This window comes from Hylobates moloch, unplaced genomic scaffold (assembly GCF_009828535.3).
Source record: "Hylobates moloch isolate HMO894 unplaced genomic scaffold, HMol_V3 SCAFFOLD_1, whole genome shotgun sequence".
NCBI lineage: Eukaryota > Metazoa > Chordata > Mammalia > Primates > Hylobatidae > Hylobates > Hylobates moloch.
The window spans coordinates 63,890,211-63,917,468 of NW_026652276.1; the positions used below are offsets into that span (position 1 = coordinate 63,890,211).

The following is a 27,258-nucleotide window of genomic DNA, read 5'->3' on the forward strand; positions in this document are numbered from 1 at the left end:
GTAGTACTTCTAACAAGTGATTAGGTCGTTAAAGGGGATTCATACCTTCCTCAAAGGAGTGAGTGAGTTCTCAACCTCTTGGGACTAGATTAGTTACTATGAGAGCAGGTTGTTATAAATCGAGGCTGCCTCTTGGGTTTGATCTCTTTCTGCACAAGTCCGCATTCCCTTGCTTCCTCCGCCATGCTATGACGCAGCATGAGACCCTTACCAGAAGCCAACTAGATACAGCTGCCCAATCTTGAACTTCCAGCCTCTACGGCCATGAGTCATACCTCTTTTCTTTATAAATTACACAGTCTCAAGTAATGTGTCAAAGCAACAGAAAATGAACTAAGACAAACTATAATCTCACTATCAAGAAATTGTCATTTTCACATTATATCTGTATATAGTTGAACTAATAACATAAATCATTTGCTTTGCTTTCAGTTTCTAAAAATCTTTTTGAATTGGCAATATGTGTATATGGTAAAGTCAAAAGATACCAAAGGGTATATACAGTGACAAGTGAGTCTCCTTCCCACAAATTCCACTTCCAAAGGTAACAATCTGACCAATTCTTACATGCCTTTCCTAAGCCAGCCAATGAATACTAACACTATACATAATTCTGAATCCTGCTTTTTTCAATGATCATTTAACCTTGGGCATTTTCTCACATTGAAATTCCTTTTCAACATCTTACTGTCTATACATCAGCCAGTGAAAGCACGAGTTTAGGCTGGGCGCAGTGGCTCACGCCTGTAATCCCAGCGCTTTGGGAGGCCGAGGCGAGTGGATTACCTGAGGTCGGAAATTCAAGACCAACTTGGCCAGCGTGGTGAAACCCTGTCTCTACTAAAAATACAAAAATTAGCCAGGCGTGGTAGCAGGCGCCTGTAATCCCAGCTACTCGGGAAGCGAGACTCCATCTCAAAAAAAAAAAAAAAAGAAATAAAACAAGAGTTTATTGAGCCATTCCCCTAAATTTATAGCTTTTACAAAATCTTTACTATGACAAAGATATATATAAATCTACATTTCTAATTATTTCCTTGGGATAGATACTAAAAGTGGACAGGCTAATTTAGTTATATTTATATTTATATTTAAGAAAGTACTCTCACCACAAGGGAAAAGTTTATAGTTACCTTTTTCTTTTTTAGTCCTTGTATCAGTCAAACATGCTTTGGAGCTCCCCAGAGCAACCAGCCACCTCTGTCTTTCAGCTGCATTCACTGCCTTCATGTAGAAATGCTGCTCTCCAGGAATGATTAATTCCATTCTTGTGTTGTCTGCTGAATGAACTATGATGATAAACAAAGGGGAAATACAGTTATAGACTTAAGTAATTTAAGGGGAATCAAATAATCATCTAATCACACAGTATCAGATGCTTCATACACCTAAAACATTGAACTATCATTCATGATGCAGGCAGTGCTGCTCCCTGAGGGGCCACCCAGTGGCACTCCCCAAATCAACATTCTCATATAGACCCAGGGTGACAATGGTGCCAAAGCGATGATAGAGTATGAAAAAGAAAACAGGGACATACTAACTACTGAGAAGTGAGACCCTTCTCCCACCTTGGGGCCACTTATCCTATTAAATACAACTGCAATGAATCTTACACTATCACACATTTTTTACTGATTTCTTTGAAAACAAAGTCTTTGTTTTCATATATAGTGCCTGACACACAGAAGGAATGTAATAAATGACAACTACAGCCACATTCTATCAGAAAAGTAACTCTATGATATGCCCTTAATTATGGATCATAGCATAACACATGGAAGGCATGTATATTTTGAAGACATTCATCTCTTCCCCTCTTTCCACCTCTTCTCCTGCACACACACACCTCCTTTGATGCTCTGAGAAAAGAGAGCTAATGAGGAATTATGATGAGTCAATCCCAAGTCTTTGTTGTAAAACAAAATTTGTGTTAAGCTGTCATTCATCAACAAGTATTTACTCAGCTCAGAGCAGTGCTAGCAGAATGGAAGATAGAGGGGAAGAAAAAAGATGTCTTTGCTTCTATACAGTTGACAATTTAACCAAGAAACAAACTGACACACCAAAAACAATCAGAATACATATATGTTTAACTATTTTGTGCAGAGATTTCTTGTGTAATTATGAGAGAAAGTAATTTAAGACAGGAAATTAAAAAGGCTTCAAGAAGAAGGTTTTGATGAAAGCAGGATTTGGTTAAGAAAATGAATGAGAAAAAGCTTAAATGAGAAAATAAACACAGAATGTACTGAGAATATTAGGAAACAAGCATAAATAGAGGCTTCCATTGTAGTGCAAATTAATATTCATATTCGTTTAGCCAGTACAGTGGTGCAAGCATGTACTCCCAGCACCTGTAGACCCAGCAACTTAGGAGGCAGAAGGCTGAGGCAAGAGGATTGCTGGAGCCCAGTATAGGCTGCGGTGAGCTACAATCACACCACTGCACTCCAGACTGGGCGACAGAGCAAGACCCTGTCTCAAAAAAAAAAAAAAGAAGGAAAAGAAAAGAAAAACAATTCATATTCATGAATGGACAAGCTGGGAGGAGCCAAATTATGAGGGTCCCAGCAAAATCTGGCAGAAGCCCCAACTTAAATAATTGCTATAAATATTGACCAGATGTTTTATGGCAAGTAAGTGCCACAGAAACGTTGCTATCTTATTATTCTACTTATATGGGCCATTCTTAGTTGCAGACACTGAAACATACAACCATGCAACAATCAATTATGAATGCAAAAGATTTCTAGGCTAGGGTAAAACTACTAAATTCCTAAACCTATAAGAGTAACTCTTCCTTGCTACTTGCCAATACTAGTGAAAGCACCAATACCTACTTTAAAAGAAAGCAATGCTCTAATTTCTAATGATGTTGCTACAAGATGAAACTAAAATAAGACGACTCATTTTTAAACATACCAGAATTTATGTATCCAATCAAGGGTGGTCCCCTCCAAAGTTGTCACCTGAAAAGGCAACAAACTTAAAAATGATGCTTCCAAAACATCAGAAAAGATGGACGAGACCTCTAAACACAAAACTACCAAACATTACTGAGAGAAATTAAATATCTAATTAAACAGAGTTAATGGAACAGAAGACTCAATATCATCAAGAATATAATTCTCCTCAAATTGATCTGTAGATTCAACACAATTCCAAACATTCCAGCAGATAGCTGTGGAAATTTATAAGCAAATTCTAAAATCTGTTAGGAAATGCAAAGGGCTTACAATAGCCAAGACAGTAATGAAAAAGAACTAAAGTTAGGAGACTTTGGCTATCAGATACAAAGAGAATAAAGCTAAAGAAATTAAGACAATGTAATATTGGCACAAGGATTAATAACAACAACAACAACAACAAAAAACAGGGCCACAGAACAGAATAGACAGTCTAGAAAAAGACTCACACATACATGGTCACTTGCTTTGTGACAAAGGTATCCCCATGGTGCAGTGGGGGAAAGGTTGCTATTAAGTCAAGTACAGACCTAATATAGACCTAAATATAAAAGGTAAAACAATAAACATTCAAGAAAGTAACACAGAAGATGTCTTCAGTGGGTCATAAAAGGATCCAATAAAAGAAATTAACAAATTGGATTTCATTGAAATGAAGAACTTCTGTTCCTCAAAAGGTATCATGAACAAAATGAAAACATAAACTACACAGTGGAAGAAAACATCTGCAACACAAAGACTCATCCAGACTATGCAAAGAACTCCTACAAATCAACATGAAAAATAGCCAAAGTTAGAAAATGGGCCAAAGACTTGAAAGAGGACTTCAAAAGAAGACAACATTCAACCTTTTTTTTTTTCCTTTTTGTGGAGACAGGAGTCTCACTTTGTTGCCCAGGCTGGTCTCGAACTCCTGAGCACAAGCAATCTGCCTGCCTTGGCCTCCCAAACTGCTGGGATTACAGACATGAGCTAACACTCCCGATAAGAGGACATTCAAATGGCTAACATCTAAAAAAGTATCCAACATCATTAGTTATTGAAGAAATGCAAGTAAAAAACCACCATGAGATACCACTACAAACACCAGAAATATTCTGAATTTTTAAAATGGATAATACCAAGTTTTGGCAAAGATGCAGAACAACTGGAACTCTAATACTCTGATCAATTGCAGAAAAAATTTATATAATCACTTTGGAAAACATCTGGCATTATCTGTGAAAAAGATTATTGCCCAGGCACAGTGGCTAACGCCAGTAATTCCAACACTTTGGGAGGCCAAAGGGGGCAGATTGCTTAAGCTCAGGAGTTCAAGACCAGCCTGGTTTTTGCAACATGGTGAAATCCCATCTCTACAAAAAAATATAAAAATTAGCTGGGCATAGTGACATGTGCCTCTGGTCCCAGCTAACTCAGGAGGCTGAGGTAGGAGGATCACCTGAACCCAGGAGGTGGAGGCTGCAGTGAGCCATGATCACACTACTGCATTCCAGCCTGAGCAACAGAGTGAGAATCTGTCTCAAAAAAAAAAAAAAAAAAGAAAGAAAAAAAGAAAAAGATTCTCTTCTTGACCAAATTTTAGTCAGGCTCATTTGAATCCTGTACTCACCGAGGCTTCCTTCTCCATCCTTGCAGAATTCAGTTTTAGCAAGAATCCTACTAAGTCAGTTTAGCCAGAATCCCCTAACACCATATTTCATCACCCACCCTTGATATCTGACCACATTCTTCATTCCCTACCATCTCCCAGCAATGTCTGATCACCCTGGCCTCAGGCTGCCTTCAACAAGAATCCTGTTAGGTCAGTTTAGCCAGAATCCCCACTTACCTTTTAGTAACTTTCCCTCCACTGACACCGTCTCCCCCTAACCCTGCTCCTTGGCTATAAATTCCCACTTTTCCTTGTACTTGGAGTTGAGCCCAATTTCTCTCCTCCAATGCAGTAATCCCTACATCTATCACAATAGTCCTAAATAAAGTTTGCCATACCATTTCAACGTGTCAAAAATACTTTTTTCTTTAACATCTATTAAAGCTGAATGTATGAATATTCAATGCCTTAGCACTCCACTCCACTTCTAGAGATACACTAAACAGAAATGCACACATATGTTCAATAAATGGCAGCTTTAGTCACTGTAGTCCAAAAACCGAAATAACCCAAAAATCCTTCAGTACTAGAATGGATACCACAATTGTGAGATATTCACACAATGGAATACTATACAATGAGAATGACTGAACTACTGTTACACAGAACAATATAGATAAATTTTACAAACATGATGTTGAGTAAAAGCAGCCAGACACAAAAGAAAATACTGAATTATTCCATTTATAAAACATAAGTAGACAACACTTATATATGGCAATTAAAGTCAGATTAATGGCTACCTTTCAGGAAGACTGTTTGATAGCTATGACCCAGAGCTCACCACGTCAAAAGAAACACACTTCATCAAGGACAAGTATTCAAGCTAGAGTGGAGAAATGAAAACGACCAGGAGGGAGTTGAACAGTCACTCCCCTGGTGCTCTAGTTTTTCCTTCATTCTCTTTGAAGAATTCAGTCCTTTTCACTGCCATTTTATCTGATTTCGCCTCCACCCCACACACTCCAACCACACACACAAATGAATCAATGGTCCATAAAATCTTCCTTCACGAAAATTACAGCAGGACCTATGGCTTTATTTCTCCCCTTTTGGAAGAAAAGGAAACCATCTCTATCACCCAGAGGAACTTACTTCCAAATTCAGCAAAGAACCAGAGTTTATGACTCCAACTTCATACCTTATCAAAACCCTACAGAGCTGGCCCCATCATCTTTAGAGTTCAGCCTCCAACTTTTACAATATCTTTCTATTAATTACAACAATAATGAAATAGAGTGCTTGTAGACTGAAGGTGGACACTAAAGTAGTATCCACAAGAAATTGTTTGTCAAATCCAAATTGGAAGACTAGCAAAAGTTATTTCCATTCAAAATACATTTGTAGAGGGAGAATTAGCAAAACCTGTGTTTAATTGTGTTAACTGTGATGAAATGCCACTCCTGACTGCTAAGGATATAAATGGTATTAGATGATCCCTACATGGTTAGAAATGCCTTTTTTCCTCTTGTCTGGAGTATGCTGAAGAACCCTTGACTATCTAACCTCCAATTCCTCTAATTCTGTATATTCACTTACCTTTAATTTCACAAACTGCCATCTTTATGCTTCCTTTGCTCCCTTTGCAAACATCATCTTGTGAATCATAGTAGGATAAGATTCCGTTATCTAAAACAAACCAACGAGGCTGCCAACCTAAAAAGATCATAAATAACAAAAGGTCAATTGGAAAGATATTACTTCCACCACACAGAAAACTGTGATTTCAAAACCTGCCATCCACATTATTTCTTGGCTCTCAAATAACATTCTGACAATGAAATTTTCAGTCACCAAGCCTTACCAAAAATGTTTTTGCATCAGTCTCCACTTTATTGGGAGAGGTTTCTGGAGCAATCTCCAGAGCAGCAAAAACACAGGGAGTAATACTTCTAATTCTAGCTAACAGTGTTCTCATTAACAACCCATAAGGCCCATCCTCAGTAATAGTCCTAAACTGGGTATAGCATAACTGCCCTCTTTTCCTAAAAAGGAACAGAGTTGGTGTTATGATATTATGGGAAAAGCCACGGAAGACAAGACATACTAGCCTTACCTATAGTATCATTCTTTAATGGATAATCATACCCTGGGGACGAATCTTTTCATTTCAATAAATCTCTAAAATTCCCAGTCTCTAAAATGTGTAGGTTGAACAAGATGACCTCTCAGGTGCCACCTAGCCCTCTAATTCTGCAATGTGCCTCTTATAAAACACATATTTCTAGGCAAACTCCCTTAAACACAGTGAGTGCTAAATGAATTCCAGTCTCTTAAATAGAAGCTACATACCCTATGGTGAGAAGACAGATTCCCCTTATGACCCCCTCTTCCCTTTTCTGCAGTTGCACAGCTAGAATAGAAATCCTAGAAACTGCAGTTGTTCGATTGGTATTTATTCAGTGACTAGAGCTCACATCTATCACAGACTTGGCTCCATGCCAAAGCTGGCGACAAGGATGATGGCTTTCTTTGGCACCCAATTCCCACTCCTCTTTGAAGCCAAACTTGGTGTTCTCTGGATTCTTATCAAGCATGCTGCTAATTTACAACAGTTCACTGACTATTAACATGGTGACCATGCTGGGGGCAGTGTGACAGTCCTTGTTCTTTCCGTGACTATTAAATAACAATTCAGCACAAGTGTTCATGGCCAAAATGTACATTTTAAACCATGGGTGTTCATATCCTGGTCACTTTTGCCATAGCCTGCCACATGATTAATTTGATCTTTCCAGGGTCAGATAGTGCCAAGAGGGGAGATAGGTCAATCATCCTTACACTTTAATACAGATCCGGGACTTAATTCCCCAAAAGGATTTATCTCTAACACTTCTAAAATGACAACACTGAGTCATCAAAAAGATTAAATTTTACTTTGTAACCTTGTTTAGGAAGGCAAGGAATGCAGTAATACAGTTCAGAAAGACAGATATCTAAAGCAACTAAAAACCAGCAACTTTCAGGTCCCCGGAAGATTCCTTTTTATAAAACAACAGAGTATTCCCTAGTGAGACCGAAACAAATTAGAAGGTAAGTTATTTTGGTACATGGAGTTTATCTTGTTCATCACTGCATTCCCAGCAACTAGAATGGTGCCTGGCACATAAGAGGTACCAAAAAAATCTATTTCTCAAGTGACTGAATAAATAAATAAATGAATGAATACCCCAAAAGTGAGATATTTCAGGGATTGTTGCTGTTGTTGTTGTTTTGTTCTGTTTTTTGAGACAGGGTCTCACTCTGCTGCCCAGGCTGAAGTGCAGTGGCATGAACATGGTTCACCACAGCCTCAACCTCCTAGGCTCAAAAGGTCCTCCCACCTCAGCCTCCCAAGTAGTTAGGACTATGAAAGTGCCACCATGCCTGGCTAATTTTTTAATTTTTATAGAGACGAAGTCTCACCGTGTTGCCCAGCCTGGTCTCAAATTCCTGGACTCAAGTAATCCTGCCACCTTGGCCTCCCAAAGTGCTAGGATTACAGGTGTGGGCCACCACACCCGGCAGATATTTCATATTAGCCATGAGAATATAGACATATATCTTTGAGAGTATATTGTATTGATCATGCATGGAAATGATAAAAACATTATCTTTCTAAACACTAATTTACCTTGTCAAACAAATTATAAGCAGGGGGTGGTGAAAATACTCCTCCACCCAGGTCTAGTGTGCCTATAGGACAAATTATGATTTTGCAAGCCTGCAGTACTGCAATTCAGTATCTCTTTAAAACAAATATTGGGCAAAATGATTCATTTAGAATTTGCAGCAACATGAAAGGTGAGTGGTTGAACACATTAATATAATCAAGCCTGTTAATTATCTCTACACACTTCTTGAAGAAATATTTAATAAAACAATTTCTAATTGATTCACACACTTACATAACAGAGGGTAATATCTGTGAAAAAGATTCACAGGTATTCCCTTTTTAAAATTCTTTTTTTAAAAAAATTCTTTTTATCTCAAACTACAAAATGTTACTGAAATTCTTACTCTCTACAAAGGATTCTCAAATAGCACTGTTGTTTTTTGTTTTTTTGAGATAGAGTCTTGCTCTGTTGCCAAGGTTTGAGTGCAGTGGTGCAATGTGGGCTCACTGTAACCTCTGCCTCCCAGGCTCAAGTAATTCTCATGCCTCAGCCTCCCGAGTAGCTAGGACTACAGGTGCACGCCATCATGCCTGGCTAATTTTTTGTAATTTTTGTAGGGACAGGGTTTCGCCATGTTGGCCAGGTTGGTCTCAAACTCCTGACCTCAAGCTATCTGCCTGTCTCAGCCTCCCAATGTGCTGAGATTACAGGCATGAGCCACCGTGCCTGAACAACACTATCATTACACTTAAAGATCACTTAGTATGAACAGCTGCTCATCCTTATGACCTAAGATGAACTAAAATTGATAATCAGCACACCATCAACCCAAATTTAACTTTTAAAAATGAAATTCTTCCAAACAAAAGATTTTTCAACCAGCTTCTACAATGCATACTAGAAGTTGACTAAATGCCCTGCAAAGACTAAAATCTAAATCACATCTGGTTAAAAGCTCAACCCCTGGTTATTTAGTACCATAGGAGATGAGGAAATCGCCACCAAGACCAGGTTTCATCTCAACTCTTAAATTATGATTCATCTCAGTAATGGCCCAATGGTTCCTCTGGCATGACCTCCACAACACCATGCTTAGGAACACTTGCAATGAGATGAGTATTTGCATCTCAAAGCATACAAGCTACTGTCTTTTTTTTTTTTGAGACAGGATCTCGCTCTGTTAGCCAGGCTGAAGTGTGTGGGTACAATCATAGCTCACTGATCCTAGCTCACTGCAGCCTCCATTTCTCTAGCTAAAGCAATCCTCTCGCCTCCGCCTCCTCAGTAGCTGGGACTACAGGCGTGTACCACCACACCTAGGTATTGTTTTTTGTTTTTTGTTTTTTGTTTTAGTAGAGACCACGTCTCCCTATGTAGCCCAGGTTGGTCTTGAGCAAGCAATCCTCCCACCTCCGCCTCCCAAAGTGCTGGGATTACAGGCGTGAAGCACTCTACTGTCTTTAACAGTTAACACTATACCTCAACCAAACAGTATAACTGCTCTCACAATGGCCAAAATGAAAATGCCTAATAAAAAATATTTATCTAACTTTTAAATGTTTCCCGTTAAAACATGTCACTTATAGAAATAAATTGACCTTTTAGTTTGAACAAAATAAAACATGTGTGTATCATAAATGTTAAAAGCATTTGCGGCTATAAATCTGGCTTTAGCATTCTAATAAATCAAAAAGCAGGTTTAACTGTAGCTCAGTGCTTATGCCTTAAAAAGCTTATGTGCACATTTTGCACAAGATCAGGTGGACACAAGTCGAGAGTACCACACGATTACTGAGGGATGTGATACTTTTGGCAGAGCGAAGAAGTGGGCAGCAAGTCGTGATTTGCCTATTATGCTAGACCCCCCAAAAAAATCTGTTTACTGTTCAAATTTATGTTAAAAGCATCTTCTCACTTAGTGAGGTCATGGAATTCTGGAGTTGGAAGGCATGTCCAGGGCAAAATAGCTAATCACCCTGGCCTTATCAGACTGAGGTCCTGAAAGAATAACTGACTTGCCTTCATTGTTGGTTGATGGCAGAGATTGGACTACAACTCAAATTTAAGGAGCTTTTAAATAAGTCTATAGGCTGCCAATGTCATGGTAAGGGGCCCTTTCCTGCTGGTCTCTCATTTCTTCAAAGTTCTTCCTTCCAATCCACTTCACAGGTGAAACTGACTTGCCTGTTCCCCTTCTGTGTATTGGCACTTTCTTCCCCTATTTCTCACAGTTAACAGAATTCCCCAACGTAAGGATACTTCATTGACAATCCCTAAGAGAATATTATCTGGGGACAGCTTCCAAAATCATGCTCGCTAAGCTTGAACAACCTCAACAAGACAACTTTTCAAATAAAATGTTAAGGAAATTAAATACAAAAAAGAGTTCTTAAAATTAAATCTTGTAGTTGAAACAAAGGGTCCATTCCAGTCCAACACTCCGACAACACAGTTATTAACAAAATGCTCTTAAAGTATGAATACTAAGTGTGAATAAGGACGGAGATCGCAACAACACATGTAGGGTGACTGAGAATTGTTCCGGAGGCTACACACAGGAGGCAAGGATTAGTATTATTACACTAGCAAAGAAGTGGCAGGTGCACTTCCCACCCTCTAGAAGGTGCGCAGCCTCAAACCCTCCCCTGAAGAGGCCAGAAGGACTCAACAAGCCCTGGAATCGAGTAGAGCGAATTCGCTCTGAGGGTCCGCGGAGGCCAGACGGAGGAAGAGGAGCCCCGACCCGCCTTCTCAGCAGCCTCCTGCCTAAGCTCCTCCAAGCCCCCCGCCTCTCCCCTCTTCCCACGAACCCCCATACCTGTGAGATAGTTGGTCCACTTGTACAAAACCCCCTCCATGCTTCAGAGCCCCACACCGCGCATCCTCCCGGCCCGGCACCGGCCGCGGTGATGGGGTAGGCGCGGGGCCTGGGGCAGCCCCTCCCGGCCCGCCCGGGCCCCCTCCGCCGGCGCCCGCAGCCGGCACGAAGCCGCTTTCTGCCTGGGCGCGCGGCAGAGACGTGGCGGCCCTTAGAGGGCGGGACAGCGGGCGCAGCGTGGAGCTTGGGGGCCGCGAGGCGAGGGCCCAGACATCCCCGGGTAAGCCTCGGCGGCGGCGGCCGCGACAACGGCAAAAATGCGACCGCGACCGGCCTCCTGCTCGCGCTTCCGAGGCCCGGCTGCTCCCTCCGGCGCCCCGGCGCTGCCTCTTCCTCGCCTGCCTTCCTTCCTCCTGGGCTCCCCGTTTGTTTTCATTGACCCCGACGTAGCTTTCACTTCCTGGATGAAAGGGGCCGGATCGTCCCGGGAAACCCCTCCCCGGCGGCGGGGCTGAAGGAGCGGGCGCGGCCTGCGGCCTCGCGGCCTAGCCGGAGGCTGCGCGAGGAGGGCGGGCCGGCGCGTCGCACCCTCGGCCTGCCAGCCAGGGCCGCCTTACTCCTCCCACGGGCTGGTGGCCAACAGTCCCGAAGCTCCCAAGTCTCCCCTTGGCCGCCAAGGCCCAGGCTGACCGCCCCCGGGGGCCGAGGCCTTTGAGCTCTGCTGCGCGCGCAGCCCCGGTGCCTACCCGAGGAGGAGCTCCCCGCACACTCATCCCCCGGGCACTTAGTTCTCTCGGGTTTTCCTGTTTTTTCTTCAAAAATACATAATATCCTGTTTTTTCATGAAATCCTGTTTTTATTTTACATAAAATCCTGTTTTTTCTTCAAAAATACATAAATAAAAGCCTTCCTATTTCTGTTTGCTTTGTATTTTCCTCATATTCAAGGGGTCTGAAATTATCTCCTAGGAAGGCAATGTGCAGCAGACGGGGTCCTCCGACAAGGAATGGCGAGGGCCCCCAAGGAACTGTCATCACGCCGATAACCTTGGATAGCCACAATTTTATTTAGAATATAAAACATGGAACTCGACTTAGGAATTTTATTCTAGAAATGGGGACTTCCCCCTAGCTTTTATGATTTTTGAAACTCCTGCTTGGACGCAATCGTCATCTTGCATAATCGACAGTAATTTTCAGGTTTATGGGCAAACTTTGAGCAAAGCACATCAATCAGGCTCAGTGCTGCGGCTTTTCTTCGCATCACAGAGGTGGAATATCACCTCTACTCGCAGAACTTAATCCAGGCGAAGGCGAATGCAGAAGGCCTTTGCGGGTTTTCTGGTTTGGGTAGTCTTTGGGTATTTACTTGGAAACAAGGCGAATGATGGATGGATATGTAATAAATATAATACAGTTCAATGACAGGATCTAGGTGGTGGGTGTAGGAGTGTTTACTGTAAAATTCAACTTTTCTGTGTATTTTAAAGGTTTTCATACTAAAATTGGTGGTGAGGGGGTGTTGTCACACAGATTTGACCAAATCCCTGCTGCGTATTAGCTGTGAGATTGGGACAACATGCCCAATACTCAAGTTTTCTTGACTGATGCGGAAAATTACGTATCCCATGGGATTGGTACAAAACCGTCCAAAGAACATTCCCCGCACTACCAGAGGCCCTCGAATCAAGGGCGGCCCCGAGTGGCGGGGGAAAGAAATGCAAGCCAGCGGAGGACGCTGAATCGTGGAGGTCGGCTCACGGAAACGCCTACAGCCTGGCAGAGGAGCTGCGGTACCGCAGTTTCGTTGCGTCGCACTGGCCTTCAGGTTGTGCGACTCAGCCTGGAACCTCTGAATGCAAGACTCTGACCTGAGAATGAGCTTCAAGGACACCCCAGAAGCACCCAGAAAGCTACCGCCAGCCTATTTTTTACGCTCCTTTTCCAGCATGCCTCTCCCTCCTCCCAGTATCCATCTGCTCGTTCCGTAGGGGTCTTAGAAGCCTTTTGCTTCCAGAAATGACAACCATATTCCCTGACTCTACGACATCACAGGCTGTTTATTTCGTCTTATGCCAGTTTCATTTTAGCAAATGCGAATGTTGTCACTGAACCCTGAGGAAACCGGCTGTAAAATATGCGGGTTAGCGAGAAGAAGCGGAGCGTGTGTGCGGTGCGATCTTAAGAGACTAAGGACAGCCAGCCCGAGGGCCTAGAAACAGTGTTAACCGCGCTGAGCCCGCTGCAGGAGGCGGAGGGGTTGGGGCCATGAGAGGGCGGGGCCGCGTCTCTGGCCCCGCCCCGGCCCTTTGTGACGCAGGACAACGCCTGCCACGCGTCGGAACTCGGCCGCGGGGACATCCACGGGGCGCGAGTGACACGCGGGAGGGAGAGCAGTGTTCTGCTGGAGCCGATGCCAAAAACCATGCGTTTCTTATTCAGATTCATTGTTTTCTTTTATCTGTGGGGACTTTTTACTGCTCAGAGACAAAAGAAAGAGGAGAGCACCGAAGAAGTGAAAATTGAAGTTTTGCATCGTCCAGAAAACTGCTCTAAGACAAGCAAGAAGGGAGACCTACTAAATGCCCATTATGACGGCTACCTGGCTAAAGACGGCTCGAAATTCTACTGCAGGTAGGAAATGCTGCGAGCTGCCCGTGCGTCCAGTTGCACAAAATCTTGCCTGCCTCCACCAAGCGGAAGCCTCATTGGTTGGTTGGTTGGGGTTTTATTTTTTAACAGTAAAAGTTGAGCCCTTTATTCATTAAAAAAATCACATTATATAGCAGTGTTTCTCTAATAAACTGAATATTTCTATTTAAAGTATTGAAAATGTTGTTCCAATAAATTATCAAAAATACAATACATCCACACGCACACCAACCACCACCATTACCCTTGGGACCTCCAGAATTAAATCAAGGTTCTGCCTATAAGGATGTTCACATTTTTCCCTTGCCAGAAGCATTGAGTCTTTACGGAGGAATACATGGAATAAAGAGATTTAATTCTGGCCTTCAGAAGCACGATTTTTATAGATTGTGGCCACTTTCTATCAAGAAAAACAATTACTTCCCTGGTGACTTCTGGTGGGCCCTGCTCCCTCATTCCACCTGGTGCCTACTCTGATTTAACTGATGGCTTATTACTCAGAGGGAGAATCTTTTCTTCACCCTGTAAAGATAGGACTGGGAAAGACAGTTCCATCCATTTAGAATAAAATAGAGAAATTTAATAAGAATTTATACAATTTTATAATTTAATATTAGAATTTAATAAGAATTTAATAAATTATATCACTAGAATTTAATAAGAAAATGTACCATTTTAAATTACTATTAAAATGACTTTTTGAGGCTAAACCTGCCCCATCATTTTTTTATAACAAACCCAGAGGAGTTAAATGAGTTCTTGGTACAAGCCATGCACCTAGTTAGGGGCTGGAGACCCATTAAAAAGTTAACTGTTGAATAGTTTTTGTAAAGATAACAATTTTAAAAAATGAGATAGCTCTTAATGATTAGCTTTGGGCAAATCATACTTCTTTCTGGTGATTATAGGGAAGTTTGAGTCAAACACCCCATTAAGCGTTTTAGAAAGAGTGATTATATGGGAATGATAGTTAGAGAGGACTCCAATTTTAAATGCCCAGTTGTATTTTCAAGTTTGATTTCTTGAAATCAGTTTACTTAAGTACTGTTTTTTATTATAGCCGGACACAAAATGAAGGCCACCCCAAATGGTTTGTTCTTGGTGTTGGGCAAGTCATAAAAGGCCTAGACATTGCTATGACGGATATGTGCCCTGGAGAAAAGCGAAAAGTAGTTATACCCCCTTCATTTGCATATGGAAAGGAAGGCTATGGTAAGATGTTTAATTTTAATTTCTTGTTTTAGTTATATTTAAAAAATGATTAATAGATTTCTGGGTATATAGGTCTGAAAGAATTGAAAGCACAGTCTCAAAGAAATATTTGTACAGCCATGCTCATAGCAGCCATGTACAATAGACAAGAGATGGAAGCAAGCCACATGTCCATACATACAGAAATAGATAAACAAAATGAATATATGCATATATGGAAGCCAGGCACAGTGGCTCATGCCTGTAATCCCAACACTTTGGGAGGTCAAGGTGGTAGGATCACTTGAGGCCAGGACCAGCCTGAGCAACAGCAAGACCTTGCTCTACAAAAAAAAAAAAAAAAAAGGAAATGGAATATTATTCAGCCTTAAAGAGGAAGAAAATTCTGAGACATGCACCAACATGTATCAGCCTTGAGGACATTATGCTAAATGAAATAAACCAGTCACAAAAAGACAAATACTGTATAATGCCACTTATATGAGGTACCTGGAGTAGTCAAATTAATAGAGACAAAGTAGAAGGGTGATTGCCAGAGGCTGAAGTGAGAGGGAAAAGGGGAATTGTTGACCAATGGGTGTGGAGTTTCAGTTTTGCCAGATGAAGAGTTCTGGAGATTGATTGCATGGTAGCGTAAGCGTACTTTACTGAACAACACACTTGAAAATTGTTATGATGGTAAATTTTATGTTATGTGTATTTTACCACAATTAAAAACAAAAAAAGTGAAATAAAAAATGATAGATGAAATAAAGAGAGCGGTAGAGCCCAATGACCTTAAGCTCTATCTAGTTCAGTCCAGTCCCCTCTTTTTGCTTATAAGGATAATATGACATTGTTTGAATATAGATCTCTGGCCAGAGTTCTTTCTTCTACATTGTGGCAACACTCATGATGATTATATACATTCTATAAGCTCTACCTTAAGCATTTTTATTAGTTTTCAGCATATGTTATTATTACATAAATATTTATAACACAGATCTTTGGTAAGCAGTACCAAAGTTAAATTCATAAAACTCAGAAACTGGAACATGTGGGTTTAGAGTAAAAGGACAGGATGGGCACATTGTAAAAGGAACATCTGAGATATAACAAGCTGTCAGTCATTATTACCCCAATACAGGACAAGCCTTCAAATGTGCAAGAAATGATCTTATTCTTTCAATATCTTGCCATTTTAAAAATCCTAGAGCAAAAAGATCTGAAAACCTAGGTAAAGCAAATAAATGGGAAAAATGTTTGTAACATGTATGGAGACTTGCTAACCAATAATGAAAATGACATATCCCTAGACATGGGCCAAATTCATAAATAAACACCCACTAACAACAAACTACAAATGGCCTTTAAGTCTATGAGAATACTTAATTTTATTCATAATTAAAGAGAAATCTAAAATGAGACATCATATTTCACTCAGCAGATTAGCAAAGACAAAACAACTTGGCAAAAGCATGGAAAAACCAGCATTATTGCTGGGAATGGAAATCATTCAACTTCTCTAAACAATTATTATCAAAAGTGAAAATGCAGGGCCGGGTGTGGTGACTCACACCTGTAATTCCAGCACTTTGGGAGGCTGAGGTGGGCAGATCACTTCAGGTCAGGAGTTCAAGACCAATCTGGCCAACATGGTGAAACCCCGTCTCCACTAAAAATATAAAAATTAGCTGGGTGTGGTAGAGTGTGCCCGTAATCCCAGCTACTTTGGAGGCTCAGGCAGGAGAATCGCTTGAACCCGGGAGGCAGAGGTTGCAGTGAGCCGAGATTGTGCCACTGCACTCCAGCCTGGGCAACAGAGCAAGACCCCATCTCAAAAAAAAAAAAGTGAAAATGCACATGCCTTCTTATCCAATGGTTCCATTTCCAGGAATGTGCACAAAGGTATACATAAAAGAGCATTCACTGCAGGCATTTTTGGGTGGGAGGGTAGCAAACGGTTGGAAACCACCTACCTATCCATCAATAGGAAATTAGTTAAATAAATTACGGTATATCTATACAATGAATTACTGTGTAGCCAGTAAAAAGAATGAAGTAGAGCTATACTTATTAATATGTTAAAAATAAAGTGGAGGGCAGGCATGGTGGCTTCATGCCTATAATCCCAGAACTTTGAGAGGCTAAGGTGGGAGGATCACTTGAGCCCAGGAGTCTGAAAGCAGCCTGGACAATGTAGGGAGACCCAATCTCTACAGAAAATTAAAAAGTTAGCCAGGCGTGGCGGTATCTGCCTGTGGTCCCAACTACTCAGGGGGCTGAGATGGGAGGATCCCTTGAGCCTGGGAGGTCGAGGCTGTGGTGAGCTGTGATTGTGCCACTGCACTCCAACCTGGGCAACCCAGCAAGACCCTGGCTCAAAAAAATAAAAGTGGACTAAACTATATTCCACTTTTGGGATATATATTGAGCATCAGTGCCAGGCTTTGTTCTAGGCACTGGGCATAAAGCAGTGACCGAAGTAGACACTACTCCCGATCCTCTATGAGCTTGCATTTCAGAGGAGGAGTTTCACATATGCATGTATCTACACAGAATACATCTGGAAGAATATGCATTCATCTGATGACATTAAGTGTTCCTGGGAAGGAGGCCTCAGGGTCAAGGATGAGAAGATTTCTTTTCACTCTAACATTTGGTACCATTTGAAAGTTTTATAGGGCATGTATTAATTTTTCCAAAATTAAATTTTTTAATTACAAAAATTGAGTGTAGCAGAACAGAGAAGAAAATTTTTAAAGCAGGCAGGAGGATGGGCAGCCTGACAGGCTGCACCTTGCATCCTTAGTTCGGTTCTTGCTCCGTGTTGCTGCTTGAAGGCTATACAGAAAGAATCTTTGCCTCCTTACCCTATTTAGAGCCACTGCTAACTCCACCTGTTTGAAATAGTAAAGATTAATTTTCCACAATGAGATATTGGCATTGCTTCCAAATATTTCATCGAAGTGGCATGCCTTCTTTGAGGCAGTTGTCTTAGTCATTAAGAGTTCTTTCCAGCAAAATCGGGGTATCAGTACCCCACATTGGATTGGCGGGTGGTGGGGGGTGTCAGTGCTTCGAGTCAGACCCAGTCAGGCTTAAAACTCCTAAAGAGACAATTTCCAGATAACTTCAGCTTTATTTTTAATGCTTTTTGCCAATAATTTGATCCCATCAGAACAGCTCCCATGGTACCATGATTTACATATCCTGTTTTTATTTGTATAGGAACCTAGGAGAAAGAGAAGGAAAATTGAAAATAAATTAAGTCAAATGCAATACTTGTGCTAAAAATGTCAAAAGTTGAGGCCACTTCTAGGCAAAATGTTGGAGGCAGAGTTTGCCTTTCAGTCTCTTTCTCATTTTCAAAGTTTTCCTTTCTGTCTTGTGTTGTGTCTTCAGATGCCTCCACATTCTGCCTACCACTAGAGCACCCACTCTCCTATCTGCCTAGAGCACACACATCTGTCATCATCAGGTGCTCATCCAGGGTTCACCACCATCAGGCAAAGGACCACTTAGCTTATCCTTTTCATAAACTAATTTATGCTTAGATATGAATGACTACCCAGGCTGCCTAAGCTCTTAATAAATCAGAAACTTGCTGCAGAGATATAGAAGTTTGACATGAAACAAGTTCATATTCAATTGGAGGTACCTCTAACAAACATTAAAGTGATTAATCTTGCTAGTAATACCACCAGCACCCTCATTTTACAGGTAAAGAAACTGAGGCCCAGGCTGGGCGCGGTGGCTCACGCTTATAATCCCAGCATTTTGGGAGGCCGAGGCGGGCGGATCACGAGGTCAGGAGATCGAGACCACGGTGAAACCCCGTCTCTACTAAAAATACAAAAAAAAATTAGCCGGGCGTGGTGGCGGGCGCCTGTAGTCCCAGCTACTTGGAGAGGCTGAGGCAAGAGAATGGCGTGAACCCGGGAGGCGGAGCTTGCAGTGAGCCGAGATTGCGCCACTGCACTCCAGCCTGGGCGACAGAGCGAGACCCTGTCTCAAAAAAAAAAAAAAAAAAAAGAAACTGAGGCCCAAAAAAAACCGTGTTAATTGGACCATAGTTAATACTGACCTTGCCTGCATTACAATACCTTGGATTACATTATTTTAAAAGTTGCAGTGTAGACCTTAAGTAACTGTTTAACAAACCTCTTGATTAAATAAGCATTTAAAAGTAAGTTGTTATTAAAACCTAACATTAGCTATAACTTTATTTTAGGTAGTACTTGAAGAAGTCTTTCTTCTGCAAAATATCCTTGTCTCATGTCACAGAACAACCCTGCATGTCTTGAAATGCATGTGACTTGTTAGTGCTTAAATAACAATATATGCGGTATGTATATATTCTTTATCTTAACTCCTATTTCTTTGATCTGCTTCTCTAAATATAAGTAATTCCGTAGCAAATGCATATTTTCCTCTTTTTTATACTTTAGTGTTTTTTTAAAAAAAAAACAAGAAAAAGAGGTAATTGGCAATATATCCTTTTCTTTTTTTTTGAGATGGAGTCTTACTCTCGCCCATACTGGAGTGCAGTGGTGTGATTGATCTTGGCTCACTGCAGCCTCCACCTCCTGGGTTCAAGCTATTCTCCTGCCTCAGCCTCCAAGGAGCTGGGATTACAGGCGCACGCCACCATGCCTGGCTAATTTTTGTATTTTTAGTAGAGACGGGGTTTTACCATGTTGGCCAGGCTGGTCTCGAACTCCTGGCCAGCCAGGCTGGTCTCGCACTCCTGGCAAGGCTCAGTGGCATAAGCCAAATGAGAATCGCTTGAACCTGGGAGGCAGAGGTTACGGTGAGCCGAGATCGCGCCATTGCACTCTAGCCTGGGTGACAGAGGAAGATTCTTGTGTAAAAAAAAAAAAAGTGGTATAATCCACTGCGCCTGGCCAATACTTTCTATGTTTAAAAGCAAAATTGTTCAAAAACTGCATATGTACCTACGATGTTTTTTCTTAAGAAATTCATCTTTTGGGCTGGGTGCAGTGACGTATAGCTGTAATCCTAGCACTTTGGGAGGCTGAGGTAGGTGGATCACCTGAGGCCAGGAGTTCAAGACCAGCCTGGCCAACATAGTGAAACCCCGTATCTACTAAAAATGCAAAAAATAGCTGAGTGTGGTGGCACGTGCCTGTAATCCCAGCTACTTGGGAGGCTGAGACACGAGAATCACTTGAACTCGGGAGGTGGAGGTTGCAGTGAGCCAAGATCGCGACACTGCACTACAGCCTGGGCAACAGAGCAGATTCTGTCTCAAAAAAAGAAAAAAAGAAATTTGAATTTGTATTTTGAATTTGCCTTGAATTATTGTCAGGAGTAATTGTTTTTCTGTCATAAGGAGATTATAACTGGAAAAAATAGGAATGGGTTTTATAAAACGATCATTGACTCAATCTCTAGCTCTTCTACTCTGAAGTCAGGTAATACGTGGTGCATTAGGTTAGGACTTTTATGTTAGTCATATGATGCATGGGTAGATCTTTCTATGTTTTCTCTTTGAAAACTACTAATCTGCTACTCCTTTTGGCTATAACTCACAAACTCTTTTCTCTTCAGACTATATAAAGACTTTAGCTAGAATGCTTCACTTTTTTATTAAAGAAATGCTGTTTCCTTCCAAGGACAAACATTTTAAAAATAAATGATATGGGTCATTCATTTGGCAAATATTGGACTGCCTGTAGTAGATCAGGCACTGTGTAGGACACTGGCAATATACTGATGACACAAGCTACCCGCTGCCCCTTAGCAAGTCATTTCTGCAGGTCATTTTTATGACATATTTATCTGAAATAGCCCATCACTTATTAAAATCACCTGTGACATCATGGCCTGGCACGGTGACTCACGCCTGTAATCCCAGCACTTTGAGCGGCCAAGGCGGGTGGATCCTTTGAGGTCAGGAGTTTGAGACCAGCTGGCCAACATGGTGAAACCCCATCTCTATTGATAAAATATAAAAAATTAGCCAGGATTGGTGGTGGGCGCCTGTAATCCCAGCTACACAGGAGGCTGAGGCAGAATTGCTTGAACCTGGGAGGCAGAGGTTACAGTGAGCCAAGATCACGCCATTGCACTCTAGCCTGGGTGACAGAGGAAGATTCTTGTCTAAAAAAAAAAAAAAATCTGTGACATCAGCTAATAGGTTAACTTAATTAAAGAGAGCAATTCTGGCCAGGCACAGTGGCTCACATCTCTAATCCTAGCACTTAGGGAGGCCAAGGCAAGCGGATCACCTGAGGTCAGGAATTCAAGACTAGCCTGGCCAACGTTGCGAAACCCCGTCTCTACTAATAATACAATGCCTGGTGTGCACCTGTAATCCCAGGTACTCAGGAGGCTGAGGTAGGAGAATGGCTTGAACTCAAGAAGCAGAGGCTGCAGTAAGCGGAGATTGCACCACTGCACTCCAGCCTGGGAAACAGAGACGCCATCTCAAAAAAAAATAAATAAAAGTAAAAAGAGGTATTCAACTTAATGCTTAAAAATGTGTACAATTTCTTTGTAAAATTGTTACTGAATTTTTCTTTTATTTTTAATTCTTTTTTTTTTTAATAGAGACAGGGTCTCACTATGTTGCCCAGTTTGGTCTCAAACTCCTGGGCTCAGGTGATCCTCCTGTCTCCGTCTCCCAGAGTGCTGGAATTGCACGTGTGAGCCACCGTGCCCAGCCTGTTACTGGATTTTTCTATCATTGCACTTATTTTTTAATGTCTATAAAAAATTTGAAAGACAAATATATTGATACTTATGTTTTATTTATGCTTCCAAATAACTACACAAAATCACTTTCTAAAAGATTACTCATCTATGCTTTGAAATTTTTCTGCCCATGCATTTCTTCTCTGTGCCACCTCTCTTCTGTATTGATGATAGGAGAGTACAGTTGTCTCTCAGTACCTGTTAGAGATTGGTTCCAAGACTTTCTCATGGATTCCAAAATCCACCGAAGCTCAAGCCCCCGATATAAAATGGCATCACATTTGCATATAACCTCTGGACATCTTTGGTGTACTTTAAATTATCTCTAGATTACTTATAATATCTAATACAATGTAAATGTTATGTAAAAGATTGTTATATTGTATTGGTTAGGGAATAATGACAAGAAAAAAGTCTATACATGTTTATTACACAAACAACTATCCTTTTTTTGTATGAACATTTTCAAGCCAAGACTGGTTGAATCCACAGAGACAGAACCCACAGATATGGAGGGTCATATCCCTGTATTAATAAGTTTATGATTTTTACTTAATCAAGAAATAGTGGTCCCATAGGTCTTTTGAATTGACTTGGTTTAGAAACATACGGAAAAAATATTCCTAAAAAAGTATTTATAAAAAAAGAGAAAAAAAAACTATTGAAAAGCTGAAAAAAGTTATAAAAGATGAGAAAAAATTAAAAATTGTGAGTATTCAGATAGCAATTCTTATCAACATGAAATAATATAATATGGTTATGGCAGTTCATGAATAGAACTATATATTTACAGAAGTTAAACTGTTAAAATTTATACCCTTAGCAGAAGGCAAGATTCCACCTGATGCTACGTTGATTTTTGAGATTGAACTTTATGCTGTGACCAAAGGACCACGGAGCATTGAGACATTTAAACAGATAGACACGGACAATGACAGGCAACTCTCTAAAGCCGAGGTAATTCAAACCAATTTCATGTGTATAGTCTAATTTTTTTATCACAGTTTAAATACATCTGTGTTACAACTATTACTTTTTAGGTCTAGCTAGTGGGCTCTGATTACTGCTTTTATAGAGCTGGTCACTAAAAAGTAATCTAAGCACTTAGAAAAAGCTCTAAGCTTTTTCAGTATAAACCTTGTGAGTCATCCTGTTCAATTGCCTTTCTCCCTGCAAGAGAGTCATTCAAATCCCGAATTATTTGTCTCTACAGTGCTCTTCCAGTTTCTAGACTACACTAGCATATCTCTTTTTCAGACAGCACTGTAAGAATTTGCAACAGGGCAAATAATTCATGCCTCATAGGATGATGAAAAGAGCTAGCAAGGGTCTGAATTGAGTGGGCTAGAAAGTTGGTAAACAGGAGCCAGAAATTCAGCCAACTAGCTTCTGTGTCTCAGTCTTGTAATAAAGATCTTGTAGTAATAATGATAATTGGGCTGGGCATGTGGCTCATGCCTGTAATCTCAACACTTTGAGAGGCCGAGGTGGGAGGATTGCTTGAGCCCAGGAGTTCAAGACCAGCCTGGGCAACATAGGGAAACCCCCGTCTCTACAAAAAATTTAATAAATTAGCCAGGCATGGTGGTGCATACCTGTGGTCCCAGCTACTCAGGAGGCTGAGGTGGGAGAATCGCTTGAGCCTAGGAGGTTGGGGCTGCAGTGAGCTGTGATCGTGCCACTGCACTCCAGCCTGGAAGATAGACTGAGACCTTGTCTCCAAAAAAAAAAAAAAAGATAATAATAGATAACATTTATTTTGTACTTTTAGTACCAGGTACTGTTTATAAGCACATAAGTATGTGAACTTACCTAATCTTCATGATAGTTTATGGGGCAGACACTATTGTCATCATCTCCGCTTTTAGATGGGGAAAATAATAATCAGGTTAACTAGCCAAAAATCACACAGTAGTAAGGGGCAAAACGTGGGCAATCTGGCTTCATGACTGTTCTCACATTTTAATTTTTTAAATTTTTCTTAGAGACAGGGTCTTGCTCTTTTGCCCATGCCAGGGTGCAGTGGAGTGATCATAGCTCACTGCACCCTTAAACCCCTGGGCTCAAGCGATCTCCCCAGCATGCCACCATACCCAGCTAATTTTTCTTTTTTTTTTAGAGATGGAGTCTCACTACATTGCCCAGGCTAGTCTTGAACTCCTGGCCTCAAGTGATTCTCCTTCTTCAGCCTCCCAAAGTGCTGGGATTACAGGTGTGAACCACCATGCCCAGCCCACTACTATATTTTTAACTTCGGGCCTACACTGCTTCTTTCAGAGAAAATCATGAATGTTTCAAGTCTAATACTATTTATTGAAGTCTAATGTCTTACTTAGTCCCACTGACGATACTCTTGCTTAAAATTAGTAAACCAGCTGTCTCCCCTCTTAACTAGTTAGGAGACATTTAAAAATGCATAACTCTACCACATAAGTGAGTAGTAAAAGCTAACTAGGTTGATTTCAAGTAATAAAAATAAGTCTTTTTCTCTGTTTCTTTTTCATCTCCCTCTCCAATCCTTTCCCCACCCAGTTCAATTTCTTACACTAGGATATTAGTAATGACTTTCCCTTCAAGCATCTTGGTTGGCCAACAGTGGAAGAAGGAGAAGGGAACATGTCCTGTTCTTAAGAAGGGCAGTTACCGGGGTAGCAAATGGTTCCCAAAGTGTACTTCTCTATTGACTCCTTATCACTTCTCTATTGACTCCTTATCACCCTTTTTTAGAGTAAATAGCAGCTGCAGATGAATTCGCATAGTACCCAAGAGCTCAGCCTATGCACACAGACCACTCATTATCACAGGCACACCAAGAGCCATGTTCTGCAGTATGAATACTCCTCAGTAAGACATTAGATGATCTTAAGTTCTTTTCTGGAAAATAAGAATAGAGAAAATCCAAAACAGTAATCTACGTAGCTACAATTTCCCCAGATATCTATGTGATACCAGCTCCTTTATCACCAGATGGACGAGAGTGATTTTCACTAACTTGAATAACAATAGCTGTCTTTTATTCATGGCCATAATCATTATTCTAATCTTCACATCAATCCTACAATATAGATACTTACTTATCTCCTTTTACAGGTGACAAAACTGAGGTTCAGAGAGGTTAATTTGCACAAGACCACACAGCAAATCCAAGGCAAAGCCTGAATTAGAAACATGAACTAAAAAAAAAAAAACAAAAAAAAACTGTATTCATTGTCAGAAAGATTAAGTAAACTATTTCATCAGTGTACAGGAAGGTACATTTAAAAAAGAAAAAGAAAAACTATTTCTTTTTTTTTTTTTTTGAGATGGAGTCTTGCTGTGTCGCCCAGGCTGGAGTGCAGTGGCACAATCTCGTCTCACTGCAAGCTCCACCTCCTGGGTTCGTGCCATTCTCCTGCCTCAGCCTCCCTAGTAGCTGGGACTACAGGTGCCCGCCACGACGCCCAGCTAATTTTTTGTATTTTTAGTAGAGACAGGGTTTCACTGTGTTAGGATGGTCTCGATCTCCTGACCTTGTGATCCACCCGCCTCAGCCTCCCAAAGTGCAACTATTTCTTTAATATTAATAAAGATGGGAAAGATAGGGGAAATACAGTATTTTATTAAATTAAAAAGTGGAAATAGTGTGGAACCCATTACTAGCAAAATTAAGGTCATGTTCTTACCCACTGTCTTTTTGTACCTCTGTACTAGTGTACTGGAAAAGGAGTCGAGTTTAAGCATCAGCAATATTGGTTATGTAAAAGTAAATTGACTTACTTAGAAACTGAGAAATATTTGAAGCTATTAAAAATTGTTTACCCCTACATAGGATTGCTAAGCTTTGGCTGGAAAAAAAAAATGTGTCTCCCTCATGTAGGACCAAAGTCCCATTTGAGAACAGTTGATGTATCCTTCATTAAGGTCCACTGATTGCTCTAAAATAAAGTCAACTTGCAATGGGTTGACCCTGGAATATGTATTGCTAAAAACCTCTCAAACTCTAGCTTTCAAAAATACTCTTGCCTCTATAATGCCAGCCTTACTGAACATTACCTCCAGATGATTGTGCATTGCTTTCTTTAGTTATTATAAGAATTAGTGCTTTCCAATGGAAATATAATTGAGTTACACATATAATTTTAAAATTTTTATAGTCACATCTTAAAAAGTAAAAAGATATAGGTGAAATTAATTTTAATGTTATATCTTCACTCAATATATCTATAATATTGCCATTTCAATATGAGATCGATGTAAAAGTTATCAATGAGATAACTTTTTGAAGTCCTTCAAAATCTGTTATATATTTTATGTTTATAGTAACATATCTCATTTTGATCTAGCCATGTTTCAAGTGCTCGTTAGTCACATGTGGCTAGTGGCTACTACACTGGACAATACTTTTAATGTGTGTTTGCATATAGAAATGTTATATAATTAGTGAATACTTAAGGATTCCTTTGTTTATTTGACATTATTAAAGAGATTATTATAGTTACGTAGATTTGGAGGACAGCTATAGAAGCATAGAAAAACTTAAAATACTAAATTTTATTTCAAACCCCATGGTTGTGTTTTATTGATTATACAAAATATTCATTAGTTTTAGAGATTATAGAAATGCCAATTGGGTTTCTTTCACTAGTGGCAGTCATGCGTGATTTTCCTTTGATAATATGAACAGCATGGATTATTAGAAAGCATTTAGTTTCAACAAAATTCAGTTTAAATATTAATCTTTGAGTATGTACCACTAACCATCTATCATCTTAGGGAAAACTAATTTGAAGACCTGTTTCTGTCCAAAACATTGCTTCAAAGAGTAAGAAAAATAAAACCTCAAATAGCTTTTCATACTGTTGTATCATTTACTATAAGTAATCTTGCACATGAGTTTCATTATTATAAATATTCCTCAAAGTTACTGGAAATTTACTGTGATACCTTTTAATTAAAGGAATGTTATTTTGGCCTTCCAGATAAACCTCTACTTGCAAAGGGAATTTGAAAAAGATGAGAAGCCACATGACAAGTCATATCAGGATGCAGTTTTAGAAGATATTTTTAAGAAGAATGACCATGATGGTGATGGCTTCATTTCTCCCAAGGAATACAATGTATACCAACACGATGAACTATAGCATATTTGTATTTCTACTTTTTTTTAGCTATTTACTGTACTTTATGTATAAAACAAAGTCACTTTTCTCCAAGTTGTATTTTCTATTTTTCCCCTATGAGAAGATATTTTGATCTCCCCAATACATTGATTTTGGTATAATAAATGTGAGGCCGTTTTGCAAACTTAACTTGTATAAACGGTATGATTGTGTTTCCTATTGCTTTATTCTGTAAACAAGAATTGTAGCACCATGAAACAGACCTCTGTGTCCCAGTGGGCGTTTTTTCTCCTTTCAGGATGTAGGAGGGCATGTATAGTATGTCAAAAACTGCAAGCTTTTCCCAACTTTAAACTTACCAGCATGTTAATATCCAGTTTTTTTGTATTTTAAAAGTTAAAGTGCCTCATATTTTTAAAATATCCAGTAAGGACCCAGGAATTAGCATTTCACTTGTTTATACATTTTATAACATTATGAAGAGGATATAAAGATCCTAGAACTGAAGAGTCTTCCTTTGGTATATGTTCAGGAAGATAGTTGTATATCTCTGTTCCACA

General features: G+C 40.3%; 2 protein-coding genes across 9 annotated transcripts in view; one reads left to right on the plus strand and one right to left on the minus strand.

Moving 5' to 3' along the window:
• PLEKHA3 (pleckstrin homology domain containing A3) overlaps positions 1-11,479 on the minus strand; it is a 49,580-nt gene extending 38,101 nt beyond the window's left edge. The window contains exons 1-3 of one of the 4 annotated variants that reach the window (XM_058440682.1): positions 11,038-11,479; positions 6,163-6,279; positions 1,134-1,289 (exon numbers count right to left, since the gene is read on the minus strand). In XM_058440682.1, coding sequence (XP_058296665.1) covers positions 1,134-1,289; positions 6,163-6,279; positions 11,038-11,077 — 313 coding nt within the window. In that variant the 5' untranslated portion in view covers positions 11,078-11,479. The remainder of the gene's footprint in view (positions 1-1,133; positions 1,290-6,162; positions 6,280-11,037) is intronic. The other 3 variants (XM_032755268.2, XM_058440697.1, XM_032755269.2) reach the window with 3 other exon arrangements.
• A 1,868-nt stretch (positions 11,480-13,347) lies between these two features.
• FKBP7 (FKBP prolyl isomerase 7) lies at positions 13,348-26,882 on the plus strand. 5 transcript variants are annotated; one of them, XM_032755272.2, is made up of 4 exons: positions 13,348-13,670; positions 14,749-14,900; positions 22,423-22,556; positions 26,558-26,882. In XM_032755272.2, exons 1-4 carry the CDS (start codon positions 13,450-13,452, stop codon positions 26,717-26,719), a joined length of 669 nt encoding a protein of 222 aa, XP_032611163.1. In that variant the 5' UTR covers positions 13,348-13,449; the 3' UTR covers positions 26,720-26,882. The 5 variants fall into 5 exon arrangements, 3 of the variants coding, with proteins under 3 accessions (XP_032611163.1, XP_032611164.1, XP_058296699.1); XM_032755273.2 differs by having other exon boundaries at positions 22,426-22,556; XR_009214093.1 differs by lacking the exon at positions 26,558-26,882 and adding an exon at positions 19,114-19,227 and having other exon boundaries at positions 13,365-13,670; positions 22,426-22,556.
• The last annotated feature ends 376 nt before the right edge of the window (positions 26,883-27,258 follow it).